This window comes from Gobius niger (assembly GCF_951799975.1).
Source record: "Gobius niger genome assembly, chromosome: 13".
NCBI classification, from domain to species: domain Eukaryota; kingdom Metazoa; phylum Chordata; class Actinopteri; order Gobiiformes; family Gobiidae; genus Gobius; species Gobius niger.
The window spans coordinates 14,037,159-14,048,569 of record NC_136864.1 but is presented as its reverse complement, the minus strand read 5'-3'; the positions used below and the strand labels follow the sequence as shown (position 1 = coordinate 14,048,569).

General features: G+C 39.8%; 4 protein-coding genes across 4 annotated transcripts in view; 2 read left to right on the top strand and 2 right to left on the bottom strand.

Moving 5' to 3' along the window:
* Positions 1-11,411, top strand: part of cryz (crystallin, zeta (quinone reductase)) — a 145,599-nt gene that overhangs the window by 124,284 nt on the left and 9,904 nt on the right. The window lies entirely within an intron of this gene.
* On the bottom strand, positions 127-3,432 carry trnau1apb (tRNA selenocysteine 1 associated protein 1b). Its single transcript, XM_079569348.1, has 9 exons — positions 3,279-3,432; positions 2,928-3,025; positions 2,756-2,855; positions 2,085-2,137; positions 1,876-2,004; positions 1,383-1,499; positions 1,004-1,292; positions 879-924; positions 127-674 (listed from the first exon to the last, which is right to left on the bottom strand). Exons 1-9 carry the CDS (start codon positions 3,315-3,317, stop codon positions 538-540), a joined length of 1,008 nt encoding a protein of 335 aa, XP_079425474.1. The 5' UTR covers positions 3,318-3,432; the 3' UTR covers positions 127-537.
* ankrd45 (ankyrin repeat domain 45) lies at positions 3,813-5,659 on the top strand. The gene is made up of 4 exons (XM_079568890.1): positions 3,813-4,045; positions 4,147-4,314; positions 4,401-4,486; positions 5,398-5,659. Exons 1-4 carry the CDS (start codon positions 3,817-3,819, stop codon positions 5,539-5,541), a joined length of 627 nt encoding a protein of 208 aa, XP_079425016.1. The 5' UTR covers positions 3,813-3,816; the 3' UTR covers positions 5,542-5,659.
* On the bottom strand, positions 6,447-11,357 carry bpnt2 (3'(2'), 5'-bisphosphate nucleotidase 2). Its single transcript, XM_079569408.1, has 8 exons — positions 10,831-11,357; positions 9,746-9,818; positions 9,521-9,667; positions 9,032-9,191; positions 8,317-8,412; positions 7,799-7,957; positions 7,593-7,721; positions 6,447-7,428 (listed from the first exon to the last, which is right to left on the bottom strand). The coding sequence occupies exons 1-8, from the start codon at positions 10,947-10,949 to the stop codon at positions 7,286-7,288; spliced, it is 1,026 nt and encodes a 341-aa protein (XP_079425534.1). The 5' UTR covers positions 10,950-11,357; the 3' UTR covers positions 6,447-7,285.

Below are 11,411 nucleotides of genomic sequence, written 5' to 3'. Positions count from 1 at the left end.
CCAACTATACACCTCAATGCAGAGTCTTAGGACAGGGCGACTGTTACATTTATCCTTTGGAGTCCACTTACACTGTTCGGTTTTGTTTCAACTGTTAACCTCAGAAAATAAAAAGACTCAATCCACTGAGATATACATTTTTATTGGTAAAACATTTTCAGAAAGAAAATATTTACAATTTTTTACACTGCAACATTTCACTGGTTCAACCATTTCACCTGTTATGCATTATTTCGTTATAGAGACTTTGCCTGTATGTTGTATTTCATGCCATTTTTACCTCTGTATTTTTTACCTGCCATTGACAGTGGGTCACCTTCACGGCAATCTTTCAAAATAGTGAAAAGGAAACATGTGGAATTGAGGAAAGGCATTATGAAATGTTGAACAATATAAAAATTGGAGGTTTTGACTCCACACTGATTGAAAGATGATACATAACCGCTGCTGTTGATTGAAGCTGCTCTTTGAGGTATTGTCCATTTCAAATAGGAGAACACATAAAATTAAAACATTAAAAGCTAAATGTCCTTGGAATCAGGACAGTGAGGGAATGGGCGAGTCCACAGAGTCCAGAGGTTCCCAATGTGAGTTCATTAAAGCCTCATAGAGTTCTTCACTGCGCTGTATAAAATCTTTGTTCCACTTGTCCACGTCGCCGACAGCAAGAGGATCTGAAACACATGGATAGTAACTTAATACAGTAAAATACTAAAGGGAACGGTTGCCAAAAGGCTCACAATTGACAGTATAATGATGGAAATAATGATTCCCAAAAGGATTTCTCAGATTTAACTATATTATTCTAATTATTGATAAGACATGGTAAAACATATCCAGTTTTATTTTGCAAAATAATTTGTACACAAAATACATACCTTCTGCACTGTCTTCTGGTGCTTGCTCAGGCGCCTGTTGACTTTGCTTAAAGTGAACAAAAAACAAAATATGATTATTCACTATTCAAAGTCATTGTAATAACAAATTGCTTTGAGAAACGAACCTCTGTGGTAGCTGTTGTGTCTGTGGGTGCGGATGGCACCTCCACGGGAGGCGGGGGCATCATGTGACCAGGAGGGGGATATCCATAGGGGTTGTAATTATAACTGTACCCAGTCCCATATGCAGGATTGTAGCCGGTGTTGTAGCCACTGCTGTAGCCGCTGTACTGGTCATAACTGCCCCACTGTGGGTAGTACCCTCCTGTCCCGCCCGTGCTGCCATAGTAGCTGGTTGGGGTCTGACTGTAGTTGGTATACGTATTCTGAGCCTGGTAAGTGCCCACCTTCTGACTGTAAAATACAAACAAGGAAAAAAAAATGTTTTTTTTAAGACATTTATTTTTTTGAAGTACACTGACATTGATTTGGTTAAAATTGTACCTTTTTGCAACAGCGATGCTCAGTCTAAGTGGCTTGCCAGCTAGCATTGTACCTTGGCATTCCTCAATGGCTTTCTTCTGTTCATTCTCATCCCCAAACTTCACAAACCCATAGCCTCTGCAATTCATATTAGAGTTACATCTCCTATCCTCCAAATTCACACAATATACTTACAGTAAAAAGCCACTTAAGAGAAACTGAATATTTTGTGTATTATTATGGTAGAACTGAAACTTGTTGTTTTACTTTTAACATGTGGTAGCATCACTTGATTTGTGAGTTGCTCTTGCTTAGCCTGAATGGGGAAAACAATAGTTTTAGCATAAATTGGCAAATAAAAACAGTTTTTCAGCCTTTTTCCAAAATGGACGCAGATGTATTGATGATCAACGTCCACAGAGGCTATCCAAATATCACACTGTACATAGATAAATGACTTTATTTGACAAGAGTACCATTAACATTTACCATTATGCTCAAAGGGCAGACATACCTGGAGTAGCCATATTGGTCAGTGACTACTTTGGCTCCTTTGCATGAGGGGTACTTCTTAAAAGCTTGGTGCAGTTGGTAGTCGTCCACCTCAGAGGCCAGGTCCCCAACAAACACAGAGAACTCCGGCCTAACAAACAAAACTATTAAACTGTAGGCGAAGGAAGAATTATGAGACCTGAAATTTAAGACGGACAACACAGTGCTTACCCCGGCTCCGGTCTTTTCCCATAGGTGGCGTAGTTCAGTTTGAACTTGCGGGGCTGTGTATTGACAGACATAACAAACACGTCAACAACCCTTACAATCCTCAAAGCATGTAGTATGGCACTGATATTGCTGGAATAAAGAGTGGAGTGATTATAGCCGTTTTATTTAGATTTACATACCTCTACCACCCAGACCAGCCTTTAGCCCATTCCTCAGTTAGTTCCTATCAGAGACTCTATTCACCAGCTTCAAACAAAGTACACTCATGTACAGGCAGCCTCTTAGCCACTGTCAGCAGTAGGTCAGGCTGGTGGACAGGGGAGCCCAGCAGATTGGCCAGCTCAGAGCATTTAAAACACAACAGCCTTCTAATGTACACTCAGTCGTCATTTACACAGCATTACTTATTTTTGGAGCGTTGAGCTGGATTACATGTAGATTACAATATACCAAGAATGTAAGGCATAAAAATAAAAAAATAAAAACAATACAATTCAATCATAACAAGAATTGTAGCCAACGTGGATCCAATATCCGCAGGCAGGTAAATATTGTTTGCAATATGGTGAAAAAAGAAGGTCAGATTAAATATTTGTACCAACAGTAATTATATGTATGTGTATTTTTGAGAAAATAAACAAGTATAATTCGTAATAAGAAATTAAACTTACCGGGTTGGATCCAGGAACGAGTTTCCCATTAAGACGCTGAACACAACGCTCAACACTCTCCTCGTCTGCGAGCTCCACAAAGCAGTATCCTGCGGACCCACTGTAAACAAAACAAGCCTTGTAGACACGCGGGGCGGACACAGATATGTGCACAATATAGAAGGAAACATACCCGGTTATTCTGTGGGTAATGATCTTTACTCCAAGCGGCGACTCACCCATAGCACTGAAAGCCTGTTTGATGAAGTTTTCGTCCATGTACGGATCCAGCTAAACAACATCGCAAAACATACACATTTTAGAGTGGGATTCTGTCAAATGTGCAACGCTGCAAAGTTATAAGAAATGTAATCGCATAATACAATAAATGTTGGAAACGTAATTTCAAAGCTAACAGTAAAAAAAGCAGTGGAAAGAATCAATACGACGAGTAGCTTAACGTTAGCTGCGAGCTTGTCGTACATAAATCAACACAGGTGTGCGAGTGAACCATCCATGAAAAATACGTGGCAATAATACTTACGTCTCCCATCCATAAACTTGTTTGTCTGTTGAACATCATGTTGTCAAAATATGCGGTATATCTGACAAACTCGAGGGAAAAACTAATAAGTGTCGGGTTTCTTCTAAGACGACCCGTCAATCCACTTCCGCCTTGTAGTCACGTTGAGATATCACATCCGCTTCTAGTTCTCGTGAGATTTTGTGATTTATTTATTTTTCGTTTTACAATTTCTACATTTATTTTTTATTTTTTTAATTGCAACGTCTGTATGAAAAAAGAAAAAATAAGTAAATAAACATTTGTATTACAATAACAAGAGGGAAAGGATTGTGTGCATTAAACTCCTGAACGAAAAAAAAAAAAAAACTTATATCTATAATAATAGATATAAGATATGTATTATAGACATATCTTATATTTCTATAATACAAGATATTATATTATACCTAACGTGTAAGTTGGTTCCACGTGGCCTGTACCCGCCCACAGTTCCCAGTTCCCAGTTCCCATAGCAACTGTAAACCTAAGGATCCTGGGGTCAACAGGTGAAATGAAAATGACACTTCAACAGAGTGATTTGTTTACATGTGTACTTCGCGGAGATGTAGAAGCTTTGCAACAGCATTTACAAGATTCAGATCAAGCACTGGAGAAGGAAAACCTCTTGTCTGGGACCGACGAAATGGGCCGAAGCGCTCTCATGACGGGCAGCCTTTTGGGACACAGCGCCGCCGTGGGTGAGTTGGTGAAGCACGGAGCGTCTGTGAACCAGCACACAGCCAGAGGTTATTATTACAGAGAAAATATTTCAACTTGATAAGTAAGTTTATTTAGTATAGCTAATATTGGCTGTCCTCTTAAGCATGTTAATTGTTGGTATGCCCAGGGTACACAGCCCTCCATCTGGCAGCCTGTTGGGGTCACTTTGACACCGTGCAGAGTTTGCTGATATTGGGAGCAGACCCCAAAGCCCAGAACTTCAGAGGAGAGCACCCCGTGGACTTGGCTAGGAAATACTCACACCAAGATTGTGTAGACTGTCTCATTCTGGGAGGTAGGCCCATGTGTGATTGTTGTATTACATCAGTGTTTATAAAGCATCGGGAGTTGTTTTTAATCTGAAGTATTGTTCTTGTGCAGAAGCGCAACAGGACTTTGCTTCATACCTGGCTCATGTGAAACGTGTCATTTCTGAATCTGAAACCAGCCTGAACAAAGAAGAACGGGTACAACAATGTTTTTGTCACTTAGGTATAGCACATCTGACCAAGGTGCAGCATACCATTCTGTAAAGCTCATACTACACAATCTCTATGATCGGAGCTATGTGTCTGTTTGTTTTGTGTAAAGTTAAAACTAATTTCCTTTCCATGAAAACTGGGCACATTTCCTTAGACATTCACCACCATTCATCACCATTGCACCAAACCAGTAGACATGGGCAGGCCTATACAGGCCAATACAAAGCAAGATGTTTTTTCTTTTTGTTATATATTGTCCATTTGTCCAATATGCTAAGTTCATTCTAATTTGTTTATTTTTATTTGTTGTATTTTTTCTGCTATTATTTGGTTAGACTGGGGATATAGGGGAGTAATGCAGAGTCCAGCACACACCGGGGTGGGCCTATGGTTTTTTATCAGTAGGCAGAAGAGGCAGCAAGTAGACCTTTTGAAACTTTACATTTTGTATGTACATCGGACTCTTTTGATAGTGCTGCATAAATCATAATCCATGGTTTATATATATATATATCAGTGTCTATTTGAGTAAAGTTAAGTCCTTAGTTTGGTTATGCTGAGTTGAGTTGTTTTTTGTTGGCAAATAGTCACTTTTCTCTGCAATGCCACTGTTTCATCCATAGATATAAAAACACATGTTTCGTTAATATAGCCAACTTTATCAAATATTCAGCTATTTGCTTCTTAACCTAACTAGTCAAATACAAGATCATTTATAGTGTTGAAGTTACCTCAGGAATGTGCTCTTCCTATTGTATTCAAATTAATTCAACTCTTAACCTGCACAGATGAAAAAAATCATCATGACATCATAAATTTGAATTGTAAGTCCCATTCATATTTCTGTTCATTATTTATTGCTTTGTTTTGTTTGTTTGTTTGTTTTCTATGTCCAGAACCTGTCGTCCCGTGTGTTGGCTGCAAAGTCTGGGTGGCTGCAGAGTGTCACCGACCCACAGGTATCAGACTACACGAACCAGAGGGAAGATCTGGAGGCCAGTCTTCAACACATCCTCAACAAACTGGCAAGCTCACTGTGAGATTGTTGCCGTTGTGCATCAAATTATTTGGCGAGAACTATTTGCCCAGTATGAGAAGCATGCAGAAGATTGTTTATAGTTATTGCTAATGCCACAGAAATATAAATGTTGTCAATGTGTCCAAATACAGTACTTTTTTCTTTATATATGGCCAGACACACAGTTCCTCTGTAAAATGCTTACTTACTACATTGCTCTCATCCTCATGTATTATGTCATGTATGATTTTATTTACCTTCAGGGAGTCTTTTCCAAGCCGCTCAAACTCAAACAACAGCTCATATCCGCATGCACACTGACGTTTTATTGGAAATTCACAGCAGAGGCAGGATGAGAGACACCAAAGGTCAGACTATTGTTCAATCAACCAAACACAAGATCATTCACATGGCCCAATTATAACATAAAACAATATTTCAGCTTTGATTTTTTTTACTGCTGCCAACAAAAAGTCCATACTTATTGCCAGTGGTGATATATCAGTCCTTTTGTAAACATTTTAACTGTCCTTTCTTACGCTTTGTGTCAATAGGAAATTCCAAACCATAGTTGAATAACAATAAAATGTTTGATATCCAATTGTATCAATACACAAAATTAAAGACTTGTCATTTATCGTCTGTTTCTTTTCAAAACATCCTTCTATTAACCCAGATCTCCATATTAAACTTTTTTTTTTTTCTTTTTAAATATCATTTGTATGAAATGTGATGGGACTTGTTTTCACAAAAGAGAATAAACAGGTCTGGCTCGTTTGATAAAGTACCTTTTTCCAAGTTTTTCCAGTGAGAACTGCTCATATTTTCATTAACAGCGAGTGGATGTACTATAGATAAATAAATGTAAATCCCTTTGATAAAAATGTCTATAATATACAGTACTACAAATAAGTTCAGTGACATTTCTTCAGATAAATGTTCATAGGTCCTATAACAAAATGGCTTCTTGAAATTGTCCAACTCCCTACCAAAACGATCCAGTATGACACATTAGTGAGGCCCATTGTCTCATTTCACTGGCCAAAGAAAACTTATGCAGACTGTTAAGAGTAAATACATGCTAAAACCCTGTACGTTTTGTTGCTGTTTTTTAAAATCAGCTGCATTTCACCTCTATGTTATAGCCGCCATGTCGTCGATAAAATACATGTACTTTTCCCCCCAATTCACATGGCCAGGAAGAAGACTGGAGAGAAAAATATTTTTGCCAAAACATTCAGTCCCATCGAAGGTGAAAAAGGTTCCTCGGTCTATTTTCATGTTCATAATAGTATAATTCAGTTTGTTCAATCAAATCAGCATGACATGAATGCTTTTAGTGCAACAGTGAATAACAGTGTAATGAATTGATGCTGGAAGTGTCCCTGTAACAGCCATTTAAATACTTATTAAGATCTGTACCTGTCAAAAATACAAAATAACTGAGAAGACCTCTCCAGAATGTCTCAGACTTAGTCCATGAGAATGTTCATATTGTGCTCTTAAAACGCTTCTCTCTGTAGACCTCTTCAGATGATCATGGAAGATCGACTGCTCACTCGGAAATGTCTATGATGGGAGTGTGTATGAGGGAAAGCCGCGCCATTGTACCAGTAGTCTCTTAACTTCAAAGTCTTGTGCATTCAGAGGCACAAAATGTTAGTGTTTTTTTTTTTAACTACTTTCATGATACGCAAGTCAAGTCTCCACTGTTTTACATCAGCCATCAAATGTCAGACTTCAGTAGCTCAGTGCATAGGATTCGGTCAGTGCTTCTCGGGGTCCCAGGGCGGTAGTTTGTCCAGGAGATCCTTGTGTTCCACGCCTACACTGGCCACTAGTCCTCCTTTGTTCAGCGGTGCATCTCTGTAGTCGATTTCCTCCCCTTTAAGAGTCGTCATGTGACCACCTGTAACAACAATGCTCATTAAGACTGTATTTTCCAGACGTTTATGTGGGGAAGGAAAGGCGAATCTTATTTGTATAGTGCTTTTCACATGGCATGGTGTTTATCAGTGAAATTGATCTAGACTTCATTGCACTGCAGTAGTGTATAAAATATTTAAACCTCACCCAGGGCTCTGAGCAGTGCGTCCCCAGCACAGATGTCCCATTTCTTTATGAAAGTGATATGAATATAAACATCTGCCTGGTCCATAGACTCTCCACCAGCAAGGTCCAAGAGAGAGAGCACCTTGTATCCTGGGAATAAACCCCCCCACAATTATACATTAAAAGAATGGACAAATTCACAAATTAAAAATAAATACAACCCATACCTGCCCCACCAGCTTGTACGACTGTGGTGCTGTTTCCAAAAGCCTCATGAACATAACTCTTCACCTGTCCCGAGTGGGACCGTGAGATGATGACTTTTGGAGGCGTTGTGCTGTAGGACGATCGTGCATGGACATTGGCCTCATGTCCCATCCCCCAGGCTGTAAAAAACACACACATGTTCAAACTGTGTATTAAACACATCCTTATCAGTGGCCATTTGCAGCTGTACTAGGCTCAACATGTTTATTAATACCTATGTGTTACAGTACAAGGTATTAGGCCAACCATTGAATTGACAGATCACGTTTTGCATTTTTGTTGCAGTCCAGACTTTGGTCTCATATTGCATCAATACAGATTTAGCCATAGGCATAGGTATAGGTCTTTTCACTGAATTTCTAATGGTATCGAATCTTAAAAATTATCTCTTCTGATTACGCACCCAAAAGAATGCTTCATCCCATTTATACTGACATGTATATTTATCTTTAGTGTATTGTAGCCTTTGAACACTCACCAGTGAAGTCTGTAAAAGGCTGGTGTATGACTCCAATCACTGGTTTTCCATCCACGGCGACACACACCATTGTAGTCACATACTTCAGGAGGCTCTCTGCAGACAAGAATAATAGGGTTTTAAACAGGCCAATCAGGATAGAGTGGAGGAGTCCAATTTGATAAGACATTATAAAAATGAACAAGAGCTGGCAGCTTAGACAATGTTACTGTCTGAGTGTGATGAGAAAAAAACAACCACTATTAAGAGGGGTGTTAGTCAAGACTTGGTGGTTCTTATTACAAGGAATGCCATCTGTCAGACCTGTAGCAAACTAAAAAAACATGATAAATGATTCATTAAATACTCCATGCCACCAAGACATCTCACAAATGGTAAAGAACTGAGTATTGATTCATCACTGACTCATTAAATACATTGTCTATCTTATGAGTTAACCAAGATTTTTCATCTTTTATATCTATTTTGCCACGTATGATCAAATGTCTCTGCTGAATCACATTATTATTGCATGAATAGACAGTCTTTATCAGCCAATTATTGATTGTTCACCATATTGCTGATTCAAATTAATACAAAAAATACATGACTATGCAAAAACGTAAAACAGAATCCAGTGTGACCTTTCTCTCAGTCTTTGCAGCTGAGTGTGCAGTCAGCAGCCTTACCCCGGCCTCTGAATACCAAGTGCATTGATTGCTGTATTAACATGTACCTGTGTACTCCTGTGTGGCGTCCAGCGGGTCGATCCACACTGTCACACTCTCAGCAGGGACCTCATTTTGACCCGTTATCTTCTCGGCGATATCGCTGGGAATAACCCGGTTCCACGACAGAGACTTGTCCACAACACTGTCATGCTCCTCACTGTTCACCTGAAATTAAACACACACAAGCTTGAAGTAAAAGAATAACTTCTACGAATAAATGCATGTGAATTTCAAATATAGTGCAACAGCTGATTGGATATTTCTCCACAGAGTTATGTGAGCGTAGTTATGTAACTGTACAGTACGGATTCAAGCCTCCGTAAGTAATTTGGTCATCTTGTCATTCCAGCTTAATTTAACTAACTTGACTAAACTGAGGCCATTCCAAAGGGACCAAATGAGTGTTGCACCTGAATCGTAAGTGAACAACCCTTTTGCCATTGATTGTTGCCAACTGACCTTCAATAAGCAAAAAAGAAAATCGCTGCACTCACTGTGATTTCAGGAAATGTGTTTTTAATGAGGTTGTACATTTTGCGGTGGGACTCCAGGTCTCCCATTGTCAGAGGGTCGTTGGCTCCCTCCCTGGTCTTTCCTTTGGACTTCTCCTGCAAGCCGTTTTCATCACGCACCCGCTTTACCTGATAAAATCACACAACATTCTGTTATCACCTGCACAAAATATTTTCGTTCTTCACAAAAATCTGAAATATATTTACCTCTTTGCCACCAAGAGCAGCAGCGTCCACAGACAGAGCCAGAAGATCCCTCAAGTCAACAGTCCTCCTTTGTCTGCAACATGAAAAACACACATCTTCAGTGTCATCAATTCAGATTATATCACTCACCGCCGTAACTTACATAGTTGAATATTTATCAGGTTATTCATTTATCATGTTAATCATTTTACTCGACTTGTGACTGGATTGCATCTTCAAATGTTTGTTATTAAAGGTGCATTATGCAACTTTTTATGGGAAGAAAAAAGATAATATAGTGCATATTTGACCTGTCAGTGGCTGTATGGATGGTAAGCTTAGTGCCTTTATTTTCCATTGTTTTTTGGGGGGTTTCTGGTGGTGCTGCACAAAATATTGCAAAACATATCGTATCGCGATAGGTGATGCATGCTCCGTATAGCGGGAGGCCTCAATCTATCGCAACGTTTCAAAGTTTTAGTTGAACATTTCTTTATTTTGTTCAATGAATGAATAACTAGTTACTTACATGTTTGTGTGAATAATCATGTTGAAATGGTTTAGTGAAATATCGCAATAACATTGTTATCGCGATATTGCACAGCCGCAAGTTACTTCATTATTGTCCATCCCTTGTGAGCGAACAAATGAGTAATTAATGTTGTAGTGTAAGAATAATAAATGTAATGTAATAGCAGAGGTTATACATTCTAAGAGAGTGCGATATGCAAGCTATTAGAACTGGGACAAAAATATCGCAATACCACGTAACGATTCTTTATCAAGTATCGCAATACTTTCATGTTTGGTGGCCTTTTTATCATGCACTGTCACATGGCATTTGCTTTATAAACTTTGGACACATTACTTTTTACACATTTTAAGGTAAACATGTACTTACTTTATCGCAATACGTATCGGTGCGGCCCCTGAGTATCATTGTACGTATTGAATCGTGACAAAGGTGGATCGTCCCAGCCCTACAAGCTATTGATAACAATTTAAGAGCATGACAGACTATGCACCCAACACGGAAGAGTGAGTTACCAGCTCAGACCGGGCAGGCTACGTGTCATACTGTACATATGGGACATTTCAACACTCACCTGAACGCGGCCAGGTGGTTGGAGATAACCCCGGAGTACAGGTGATAGAGGACGCCGACCCCGAGCAGGCAGAAGACGGCCACACCGAGGGGCGACAGGCGGATACCCATCGGAGCCATGGCCCCACACACAAAAGCACCTCTGTCCGCTTCTCCTGAGTAAAGACCAGCCCTGCTCCGAGATAAAAGCTGGCTGACGTGGCTGAAGTGTGCCTCCGTTTGTCACCTCACCTGGCGGACACTTTTATTACGTGCAAGTCAATGCAAGGAACGCGCAAAACGCTGCCGAGTGTCAATATTGTTCTATGCTATGTCAGAGTTAGCCGCTTAGCCCTGATTCGTGTCAGCTAAAACACACACCGTCTATGTGTGGGGGAGCGTTTCGCATCCTCGGTAGTTTATCTGACCGCTCGTCTCGTTGACACGGACCAAATCCAGAGTCGTGTCGATGCCAAGCAGCACAATCACAAATGTTGTTCAGTCATTTTTCAGCAACACATCGCCCTCTCCTCCAGTTCCCCCCCGTGCGTAAAGGTCACGTGGATTTACTTCCGGGTTACAACCAAACAGAAGAGCCTAGAA